The sequence below is a fragment of the Mytilus galloprovincialis genome, chromosome 9 (assembly GCF_965363235.1).
Source record: "Mytilus galloprovincialis chromosome 9, xbMytGall1.hap1.1, whole genome shotgun sequence".
In the NCBI taxonomy this organism is placed as follows: domain Eukaryota; kingdom Metazoa; phylum Mollusca; class Bivalvia; order Mytilida; family Mytilidae; genus Mytilus; species Mytilus galloprovincialis.
Window position 1 is genome coordinate 29,643,556 of NC_134846.1, and position 12,474 is coordinate 29,656,029.

General features: G+C 32.2%; 1 protein-coding gene across 1 annotated transcript; it reads right to left on the reverse strand.

Annotated features, from left to right (window-relative positions):
- Positions 1–8,270: 8,270 nt before the first annotated feature.
- Positions 8,271–11,830, reverse strand: LOC143046525 (uncharacterized). Its single transcript, XM_076219681.1, has 6 exons — positions 11,728–11,830; positions 11,415–11,614; positions 10,802–11,134; positions 10,412–10,464; positions 9,362–9,632; positions 8,271–8,626 (listed from the first exon to the last, which is right to left on the reverse strand). The coding sequence occupies exons 2-6, from the start codon at positions 11,581–11,583 to the stop codon at positions 8,271–8,273; spliced, it is 1,182 nt and encodes a 393-aa protein (XP_076075796.1). The 5' UTR covers positions 11,584–11,614; positions 11,728–11,830.
- Positions 11,831–12,474: the final 644 nt, after the last annotated feature.

Consider the following 12,474-nt stretch of genomic DNA (forward strand, 5'->3'; position numbering starts at 1 on the left):
TATATCCGCAGTGACCGCCGTTGATAGTAAACCATAGGCGGATCCCAGGGGGGGGGGAGCCCTGCCCCCTTTCGTTGGAAAAAAATTGTTGATTATATGGGGAAGCATGAGAGTAAGTCAGTCAGCGCCCCCTCCCTTATGAAAAGTTCTGGATCCGCCACTGTAAACTAATTGATAGTAAATAGCAAATATTATTCATTTTCGTTTTCCTCCCAAAATAACCCAAACTGAAACACGTTAAGCAAGGATGATACATGCTAGTACTCAAAATGATAGCAGAAAGCAAATTCATATACTTTATTTCATAGTCTTTGTATGTTCGAAGTACAGAAAAACACAAACCGGAAGTCTAATCTGACTTAAAGTTTTGTCCAATGACGGGAAAATATCCGGACGCATTCTTTTTCGTTTTTTATCCCAAATAACCTAAACTTAATGATCATAAGAATGGATGACAAATGCGACTATACATGATACCTATAGGACACAGAGGCATGATGATTAATTTACTGTGAAAGGAGGAGAAGCGACACCAAAAATGAGGTCTTCTCGTTTAATAGTATAGATAATGGCTTTTTGATGTTTGCCTTATTTAAAAAAAAATATAGACTGTGGTGAACATGACTGTTTATACATTTTTGATGAATAATCTTTCCATTCTCGATTTATTTATTTCCTCATAATCTTAACTTATTGAAATAATTTTAGGGTCTTTCTATCCGTACTACCAACAGTAGTTGTATATAGAATAACCATACATTGTCTCTAAATATCAAAGTTATTTGTACAAGGCTTAGAAACAGGTAGAAAGCGAGGCTGTGCCGAACATTTCTACCTGTTTCGAGCCGAGTACAAATAACATTGATATTTCGAGACAATGTATGGTTATTCTTTATATACTGAACCTCTTATAACTGTTCTAAATGAAGTATTTAGGGTAAAAACCATCATTTCTTAATTTTGAGCGGAAGACGTAAAATGTCCACGAACCTGTATGTTTTATTGACGTCATTAATAAATCTCTTCGGAAACACATTGTCAACGTCATCAACAAGGTGATATGCGGTCAGTGACTGTATATCACATATGCAATTTTGACTGCTCCAATAGCACAGCTGCAGTATATATTCCAAATATGAGTCTTTTGAGAAGATTAAAATGAAATATAATTCTCGTTTGGGTCAATGGCAGCAACAGCTACTATATGTATCCTCTGTTTGCTTGATCTATAATTTCAATTTCATTCTCAGCTTTTGGAAAGAATACGGCAGTTTGAAATTGCTCATTTTAAAAAGTGATCTACAGTCCTTGAATTAGGATTTTTTTCACATGCGTCAGTTTGTCGGATGCGTGGAAGTAACTGTTAGACCCTGTTCACACTAGCATTTTTTTTATCGATCTAATTTGAATCGATCTTAATAAAACCAGTTGGCGTTCACATTATCTTTAATCATATCGATCTCTATCGGTCTAATATGAACCACTGCGTTCACACTACAATTCAAAACGCAATCGATCTAACCTTTTTGCCCGTAAAACTGTAAACACTGTGTATAAATAGAACTGATTTATCAAATTCATGTGCTGATACACTGATACACACACTTAGAACAAAATTGGATAAAGTTATTGTTTCTCTTGAATCACAATTCAAAATTTTGATACTGGTGTTATTGCAGTTTTCTTTAATTTTGAAAAAAAAATAACTGTAACAACGAAGTTACAACACGACGCCGGATATACTACGGTTCCTGCAAAGAAAAAAAATCAACATAAGAAAAGAAGACACAGATTTCGCAAATCTATGCTATGGCGAAGACAACATGTTTACAGTTTGTTTTAAAGGTCTTTTAACAAAGAAATATGGGTTAAACAACGAACCTCTGAGATAGTTTTGCCGCTATACATGCGCATACATTATTTTCGATTCAATCGTACTAGTTTAAACCGATCTCTGCGTTCACATCTAAAGTAAGATCGGTTTACTTTAGATCGATTCAAACTAAACTACCTCTTTTGGTGTTTTAGTTAAGACCGATTGAAGATCGATTCAATGCGTTCACATAAGCCCTTAAACCGATCTAAAGTGAACCGGTCTAGTTTAAATCGATAAAAATGTCCTAGTGTGAACGGGGTCTAAGTGTATGCAACAAACATTCGTACTAGCAGAAACTTATCTTTTACTAAAGGTCCCAAAGTCGAAAGGTTCGGTATTATAGAAAACCTATCATTTATCAAAAACTTCGACGCCTTTAAGATCAGCACATGGTTTACAAAACACTGATTGAAGTCAAATTTCTTGTTGATTTATTAAATTTTAGTATAATATTTGAAAACTCTCTCTAAAAAAATAGATCATTCAACAGAACGTGTCAAATGCTGAAGACTCAAAAATGCTTAACTTTTAGTCTATGGAAAATTAAATATATATACGTTACATTGACGTTCCTTGCAAAAAACTTTCAATTTGGACGTGGTAACATTTTGGGGAGACATGGACAACTTGATGGAAATTGATGAAAAATTTAGCGTTTGCCTAACATTGAAGGCTTAAACCAATCTTTAAAACAATTACATTTCAGTAGTAACATTTGTTTTCATGGTTCATTTGTCTGTCACAAATTAAAAATACCCTAAATTAGCATGGTACTGAAAAATCTTAAACAATGGCACTATGGTAACATTTAAGGGAGACACGGAAAAACCTGAAAAGAAATAAAATGAGAGAAGCTATGTTAGAAATAAATATGTGTTCGTAAAATTCAATAAAATTACATTTGCATGTAGAGGTGGCGAACCTTTTCTATGACTTATGTGAAAATATAGTAATATCGAAGTGCTTGCTTCAATTTTTGTATACTCGAATTTTCAAATCTTACAGCTGTATGGAATTTCGAAGATGGCCACTAGAATGCGAACTGACATAATATTTATCGTAACCATGCACATGATCATATTATATTCCACCTGTTTGAATTTCATCGTAATCCATTAGTTTTTGATTTTTTTTTTCGTTTATATTTGTATGGTAAGTTATTGTTGTTACGTCTTACCATAGTCTTACACAGCAAAAATGGCATAATGAACACGGGACTTATTGCTTAATTATGTAATAATACATAAAATTAAATATTTTAAAAAATTAGGTTTTATTTAATATCGATTAAACTGATGAACCAAGACAAGTAATTATTTGATAATACGCATAATTGGTTTGTTTCTGTCCTATTTATGCATCAAGAAATGGTCAAATGAAACATTGATCGAATACCGCGCCTAACGTCATTACTTTGTTCTTTTATAGCACACATGATTTCAGGTCGATAGTTATAGGTTAAAGGTCAATATATTACAACGCGATTTCTGATTGGCTACAGGCACATGTTTTGTAAGAAGGTTTCTTCTATTGGGACAATTTGATTGAGTTGTGTACGGCGAACATGGTTATTTAGCAGGTGGCAAGGCAGCCAGTAGAATTCAAGTTTACAACTGCATAACCGCACAATATTAGTTAGCCGCTTAATAGGGAATTTACTGACCCTACAAATATTACATAAGGTCACTAGCACACTATGCACCTAATGTATCTTACCGACTATCTTAACATGTGTTATTTAGACTAGTGGACTAGTCTTCAATAGTCTCAGTATTAAAAAATACTTTCATCGGTCTATAACTTTAACAACTTGTTATTTTTTTAGTATGTTTTATGATTCTATTTCAATTGCTCATCATCAATTTCTTCGTCTGTCGAAACCTTTAAGATGTTTCCTCAGCAACGTGTTGTTTTATAAAGGGACGTTACATCACTAATACCCGTGTATTTAAATAAGCTCCGCCTACTAACCAAATGTCGAATATACACGGTCTCCACTCGGTTGCTTTTAGCCAACCATATTCCTATCAATTTATAGGAGGTAAGATACATAAACATACGCATAAAATTTTGCGTATTGCTCACATCAAATTTCAATGTTTACTTATTTTGTGTTATATTTAGTCTCACTATTTTTAATACGTATTCACATTGATAAGAATTTAGTATGAGGATAAGTTTTTACTTCTCAGGCGTACTGTGAACTACAGTTTTTTTAAATTTTGTTAAAAATGTTTCCATTCTCCCAACAGCAAAAATATCATTTTTAAAATTATCTGCATAAGCTACTTTATTGAACACCATTTTGTGACAGGTGAGAGTTGTCTTGTTCACATTGATCTACATCATGTTCATCAATATTGTATTTATATTGTGTCATAGACCAAAAGTTATTTGTTTAGTGTGTGTTTACTTGTTTTTGTTTATATGTCTTTTTGGTCGTGTTAAACCATTTCAATTGATGGTATATAGTGTGAATTTTTATGTTGTAATGTTATACTACTGTTACAAGTTAGGTTGAGGTTATCGCCTGTTAAAATGTTAAAACCCGCTGCATTTGTATGCAAATGTCGTACGTCATTGGCCTGTTGTTCAGTGGTGATCGTTTGCTGTGTGGTTCATAAAGTTTCTCGTTTTTATTTAATTTTATAAGTTTATTGAATATAATGCACATTTGTACCCTTATGGGTTGAAGGCATACATAAATCAACATAGTAATTTTACAATACATCATACAGAAAAAACCAACAAAAGAACCAAACATTATATACATATATGTATCTATCATGCAGTTGTTGAGTCCACCCTCCTCAGTGACCATGAATTTTTAACAAATGAAGCAGCATACTGCATAATTGACGGACAAGAAAGACATAAAACCAATTTATCCAAATTATCCATATTATCTATATCGGAATAGATATTTTTAACTTTTTGCAAAAATTCAAATCTCAAATCTTTATTTTTTGTACATGTAAATAAAAAATGCTCTTCATCATCTATTTTATTTAGACAACAATGTTGACATAAACGTTCTTCTCTTTTTATATTTTTGTATCTACCCCTTTCAATTTCCAAAATATGGTCACTCACCCTTAATTTAGTGAATTTTTTCCTTATTTCAAAGTTATTCTCTTTAAGTAAATAAGGCTCAGTTTCATATTTCTTTTTGAATTTACTTTTAATAGATTAGACAGTTGGGGTACTCTATAGCTTGCTGATCAGTGTGAGCAAAGGATCCGTGTTGAAGACCGTACTTTGACCTTTAATCATTTTTTTTTACACATTGTGATTTAGATGGAGAGTTGTCTCAGTAGCACTGAAACAACATTTGATAATCGTCTAAAAAGACACAACAAAATTGACAAAATCCAGCTATTTAATCAGAGAATTTACATTCAATCGACTTCGTTCATTAAACGATATATTCAGGCGTGTAGCAAAGCAGAAAGATAAAACCGACACGATAAAGCTGTCAGACCATCATTTCCAAATCCCTATCTATTCAATCGACTTTTTGAAAATTTTCACAGCTTTCGTTATATTTTACTATTAAGTTTAACTTCATAGAAACCAGGGGCCGTGTCAACGAAGCTGTCCTAGGACTAGGACATGTCTTAGGATGGTCTTAGGACACGTCTTAGTCCTAAGTCAGGTTAACGAAAGTCTCCTAAAATAAGATATGTCCTAAATTTGGTCCTAAAGTTAGGACATACAAATAGGTGTCTTAGGATAGTCCTAAAGGTAACAATGTCCTAAAACGTAATAAAAACAGCAAATATGGCATAAACTCAATACTAAAAATACTAATACAATATTAAACTATCAAACTATTATAAAAATTAAATTTAAAAAACAATTTTTTTTTCAATTTTTGTTAAAGATTCAATTGTATTACATTAAATTATTTCGTGTTGCCTTTTTTGAAGCCTAAAAAATACTATCAGTAAAGCAACATTTTTGCGACTTACCAAAACGGTGCAATAAAAATTTAGATGTGGGAAAAAATTACTTCTTTTTTTAACTAATCCTCATTCGATACATGTAATGAAATCGAGTGGACCTAAGGACAAAACTAGTTTAGGTACTAAAATTGCAGCACGAATATCGCATTTAACAAAGTTTTGTGACTATTTACTTTTGTTTTCGTATTAAAATCTTTTATATCTTCCATCATATTTTTAATTATCGTATTTATTAGTATTACGTTAAATCTTTAACTTTTATTTTGCGTTAATTGTTTTCCGTATACAAGTCTCTTTACATATATAAATATTAAAATACAATAAAATCTATGTCATAGAAATCTCTGTATATTTTTTTCAATTAAATGTATATGTGTTAGGATGGTCCTAGGACCATCATAGTTAGGACTGTCCTAAGACAGCTTTGTTTTACATCCTAAGACATGTCTCAGACACGTCCTAAGACTATCCTAAATAATGTCCTAAGACCTATCTTAGGACATATCCTAGGATACTTTCATTGACACGGCCCCAGGGCCCAGTTTCACGAAGCTGTCTTAGGACTAAGACATGTCTTAGGATGGTCTTACGACATATCTTAGTCCTAAGTGGGTTTCACAAAGTGGTCCTAAATTAGGACATCTCTTAAAGTTGGTCATAAAGTTAGGACAACGCGAGAGGTGTCTTATGATGGTCTTAGGATAGTTATACGTTTATTTATATAAATTACACTCATTTTTTATATTAATTTTTGAAAAAAAATATCTTATTATCATCTAATTATCTATTCTCCTGTTCCTGCTTATAATGTTATCTTTCTAGATTGACGGATTATCATGATTTGTCAACAATGAAAATTCGATGTATTGATATCAAGATTGCACGATTTTATCCCTTAACCTTTTTATAACCAATAAAGTCGAAATTGAATTCACTCACTTGTACCAAAATAATGTCATCATTTTATATTCTTTTTTCTTAATTTTGCATTAAGAATTTCATAATTATATTAATGTATTGTTTAAAGATAATTTATATATAAATTACTTTTATTTTTTTATATTTATTTTGCAAATTATGTCATTATATTAATCAATACGTTTAGAATAATTTCTGGTAAGACATACTACATTTACATGATTTTTTTCCGTAAATCATATTTATATTTGAAAATTTAAAGAACTTGCGACAGGTTTAGGATGTCTTAGCTAAGATCATCCTAAGACAGCTTCGAGACGAGGTCTGAGATATGTCCTAGGATAGTCATAAGAGGATCATAAGACATGTCCTAAGATATATGTTATGACATGTCTTAGGATAGCTTCGTGAAACCGGCCCCTGGTATATCCTGAATTGTACATGTATTATCTTTCTACAGGTCAATTTTCAAACTATGTTCAAATTCTTGTAAGGAAAGACTTACAATAGGGAGGCAAGTACTGCAAAAAATAAACCTGTTTTTTTTTCTGAAATTATAAACAAGTATTATGGAGTGCATTAATCGTCAATTTTTAATGCCAACTCATAGACAAGTAAATGTTGGCTCACATTGATCGACACATAATTATTTTCCAATAAACATTTCATTTCTGCAAAGGAGTATGACCACGAAAGGTTAAAAACGGCCCTGTCTCAGCAATTTACGAAATTACTGCAGAATGATCACTTACTAGTGTAGTTCATAAAATGATAACCATTAGATTTGTAACTGTGTTTGTATAATTTTCCAGGGCGTCAGAAAAGACCAAGGTACAATGGGTTTTTTAGCCATTTGCGCGTAACGTTAAAATCGTTTTTGATGCGTTTTGTTATTTGATTTTGCCATGTGATTATGGACTTTCCCAATTGATCTTCCTCTAAGTTCAGTATTTTTGTGATTTTACTTTTTTCTAACGTTAACGTTCTTGTAATTTTTAAATCATTTCACCTCAATAATTTTTTAACAAAATATTCCTTGAATCTCGTCCATGTGCATTGTTTTTTTTTTTAAACTTTATTAATAGAAACTTACTAATATTTAAAAGTTTTAAACATCATACTCATTTCCGGAGGAATACATGCTAGTTGTGTTACATATTTGTTTTTCGTTCATTGTTTTGTACATAAATTAGCCTATTAGTTTATTAGTTTGAATTGTTTTGCATTTGTCATTTCGAGGCTTTTCATAGCTGACTATGCAGTATGGGATTTGCTCACTGTTGAAGGCCGTACGGTGACCTATAGTTGTTAATTTCTGTGTTATTTGGTCTCTCGATATAATGGTTGTACTGTTATAACATTATCCCAGGCCACATAAATGCATGACGTGTTTTGAGAATTCGCAAACAATATTGTAAAACAGAGATAACAAAAATATAGAAAATTTAATATAATACGAATAAAACAGTGATAAAAATATAAAAAATTTGGTATAATAGAAAAACCGATTATCAAACTACAGCTTTATCCTTTTCCTGACGTTTGTTGCAAGAAAAGATTCGAAAAAATGCCTGAATGTTTGCTGAAATTGAGTATTTCTTTCCGCCATTATCAATGTTTTCCATAGTTTGGGACTCTTTTTTCTTTTCATCTTTGTTTTTCTCAGCCACTTTCTTTGTTTTGTTTTTATTCATAGCCTTTATACCATCTTTATTGCGTTCCTCTTTCATCTCCTGACCCTTAATATTCTCTGTCTCTTTCTTTGTTTTGCTTTTCTTCATATCATATTTTTTGTCCTTTTCAACCATAATGGGGGTCTTTTTCTTCTTTTCATCTTTTGCATCTACTTTCTTTATCCTCTTCATTTCTGTAAACACAAGTGTTAATATATATCATGCATTTTTAAAATCATAATATTAAACTAGGGAAAGTATTAAATGAGACCACTTATTTATTAAAGACCAATAAAAAATGTTTTTTTTTAATTTTTGCATTCAAAATTTAGTTCAGTATTTATTTAACTTGGTATCAGCTATTTGATCCTGTTTTACTATACATAAAGTCATGTTTGATAAAGAAAAGACTGCTATTAATAGAACATGAAACAGTACAATATATATTGCAATAAAAATGAAACTGGACAAGGAACTGAACTTTTAACAATTTAATGTGCTTTTGTTGTACTTTTTAAAATTTATTAGTGTGCAATTAGAAAAACAAATACAGCATACCAATTGGTAATTCAATAACCGCTTTAGAAACTTGCACAATCTTATTACAATAAGTTCGCATCACTTGCTCCTCGATTTTTTATACACACGGCGACATATAAAAAATCGAGGAGCAAGTGATGCGAACTTATTTTAATAATATTGAAACATGCAAAGATGTGATTATATATGATTATATTTCGTATTTCCACATGTAAAACATTTCGGTTGAATTAAAAATAATAAAAAAAATTCTAGTTTGTACTATGTTTTTTTCAAACATCATTAGCATGGTCTGACATTTGAAAATACTACTCGTCCTGTTAAGGCGTCCATATAGAATCGTTTAAGGAAAAAAAACCTGGAAGTGTACATTTCAATAAAATGAATACCTTTCTCCAACATTTTTTGAGCTTTTATCTCAATTTTGTCAATCTTCTTTCTCCTCTGTTCTTCTATTTTTCGTTGTACTTTGACGTCCTTGTTGTACCTTTTCATAATTTGATCTACCAACTTTAAGTGCAACTGTACAACTTTTTCCTCTTTTTTAGCAATTTTTTCTCTTAATTTTTCGTCTTTCTTAATATTTCTTTTTATCCTATTTTTGTCCTTTTTTGTTTGTTTGCTAAGAGCTCTATTCTGTTTAGAATTCTGGACAATATCCTATGAAAATATCACAACATGTATATATAATTGTTATAATATAGTTGTACATGTTACACTTTCACATGTATTGTGTTTTGGGGAAAATATCTATAAACCATATCTCATCAAACATTAAAAGCAAAACAGGATTTATACTAAACATATTGGAGGTATACAAGATCCCATCAACTATGCATTCTGACTACGCCGAAGAAATAAATTGATTGATTGATGGTTGCTTAACGTCCAGTGGCAAATATGTCATGCATGTTCTGGACGAGAACGAGTTGACAATAAATACAATACTAGGTAGGTCTTGTAAAAGAGGCCATCCGGAATGATGGTCGGGAAAATTTGGATTGCCATTAGAATAGAGGGTATTTGGATAGGGACAGAAATTTTGACGTGTAACAGGCCACCTACGGACCCTTAAACAGTTGTTGTTGTTGCAAGGGTTTTTACCGTGCAGAGAGCATGTCGCTTTCTTTACACAAGGCATCGGATTTAGCGTCCCCATTCTGATCGGATGTGGCTGTGTACTTGATACATCCCGCACAGTCAAACGGAAGCCCCACTTTGGCAGCGTTTTTACTGCCGGTCGGAAGAACAATAAGCGGCCATATTTCTATTCCCCAGTAACCCTTGTGGCCAGAAGAAGTAAAAGACACAAAATCAATACAATCAATAGAGAACAGCACTGTCGCTCGTGGTAAAATATTAAGCAAAATGTGCAAAACCGTGAACAGATCAGAATAGCTCAAACCCCCAGGACTTATTTCTTAAATATTGTATTGTACCTGGAAAAGATATCCGGCATTCTTTGGCGATTTTTCTGTTGGTCCTAAAACATCTAAAAAGAAAATACCCTCATGAATATAACTATATTGTCATTTTCATTTTTTTTAAAAACCTACAAAAAAAACCTGACAAGATAACATAAGATTTACAGATCCAGTCAATGATGATAAGGATTTTCACTCTCTAACGAAAACACCGAAAACGGCTCAACATTTTTTTAAATATACTAACAGAAAATATGCTACTATTCAGGTAAGAGTAAAAAAATCAACAAAAAACACGGACATATTAAGGTAGAACTGTTTATGAAGTTAAAGTGTAAAACAAATCAGAATTAAAACTATTAAAATAAAACAAGTGGCAATGGGATTAAGAAATTATGTCATTACCTGTTAATTTCATGTATGCCTCTTTTTGTTCTTCTACACTCATAAATTCCTCTTGTTCTGCTGCACTCGCAGATGCCTCTAGCTGTTCTGGTGCACTCAAAGATTCCTCTTGATGTTCTGCTCTAATTAATGCCTCTTGTTGCTCTGCTGCACTCATAGGTGCACCTTGACGTTCTGATCTTATAGTTGCCATCTGCTGTTCTGCCACGTCTAATGCCCCGTCCAAGTCTTTCAATTCGTCAGATATATTACCCGTGTTGTCTTGAACTTTCAACCCATATTCTTCTCTTTCTAAATCTTCTTTTTCGGTTGTGCCATGTTCTTTTAATTTGTCTAAATAGAGCAACACGAGTATAATTTTATTTTTCTTGCACATTTAGTGCTGCCAGAGACATATATTAAGGCGATATCAGGTACATTTCAATTAAACAACAACCTAACAACTCAAGAAAAGTATCTGGAAAATTAACAACTCGTATAAATACGATTTTGACAGGATTTGGTCTACGGTTACGAGAAATGTAAGTAGTTCGAAATTATTAAGAGACAATCTTGATTTTGTATTACATTCAGAAGTGTAAGCAATGACAGTGGAGGAAGATTACTGACATACCTAACTCCTTTATCAGGGCAGATTCCCTATCCTCAGCTGCTCTTATGTCTCCTTCTACATTTGCCCACTGTTCGTATGTGAATTCAAATGTCGCAACACAAATGATTGCTTCACTGAACCCAGCTACTACTTTATGTACTTTTTCTTCTTTTTCTGCTGTCCACTCCATACTGAAGTTGTCTTGTTGATTGTTGAGTCAACTGCAAATTAAAAAAAGCATTATGAAATCCGTTTTAACCCCTTCCCTTTACCCCCTTTAAAAATTTGAACAACAAAACAAAGAACTTAAGACAAATACTTTAAAGTAACTTACCACCCTTCGCTTACGAAGACTATTTTCTTCAGAAATACTGCACTAGATCAATTTAGACGTCTAAAAATTTATCCTTGTGCAATTTATCGACGATACATCGACGATAATGTTGTCAGAAGAGATGTTTATGACGTCGATGAATGGTATAGTCACTATAGGGAGCAACCAATATACTTAAGGGATGGAGGTATTGCTTTTTGTTAGAGTCAGAAAATTTTATTTGTTTTTTTAAACGCTATCAATCAAATTATTTGCTCAAAATTTAACAGTATAAGGTATGGGGGAAAATCTGGATTCAGATATTTTTTTGTCCTCTGATTGTGATTGAACAGAATATTTGTTTCATTAATTTGGAAATACATGTACACGGCCGACACTCGGCTTACCGAGAGATTGGTCGGTTAATCTATATTGAGTATGCGGCTATATGGACGATTGGTCTGTTAATCGGGTTGGTTATACGTCTGTTAAGAGTAAAACGCTTAATTTAATGTTAAACTCTATTAAATCTACAGATTTTTGGCATGTTATAAGAACCAAATCAAAAAAAGAAAAGTGTCTGACAAAATGATATCTATCATAGAACATTTTGCACTTGTAAAAACATTTCTTAGTCTGTGCAGTTTTCAGTAAAACTAAAAGGCGTCGCGCAAGTATGTAGTATTTATGCTTATACGCATAGCAATTTTTTTGTAATAAAAGGCGTAACAAACAAATTTAGATATCATTTAAAGGACAAAAAATAGT

Excerpts from the sequence above, each read along its gene's own strand:
- LOC143046525 (XM_076219681.1), bottom strand. The coding sequence starts at position 11,583 with ATGGAGTGGACAGCAGAAAAAGAAGAAAAAGTACATAAAGTAGTAGCT. Across the intron at positions 11,135-11,414 it reads TGCCCTGATAAAGGAGTTAG|ACAAATTAAAAGAACATGGC; the intron begins GTATGTCAGTAA and ends TGCTCTATTTAG. Across the intron at positions 9,633-10,411 it reads ATGCCGGATATCTTTTCCAG|GATATTGTCCAGAATTCTAA; the intron begins GTACAATACAAT and ends ATATTTTCATAG.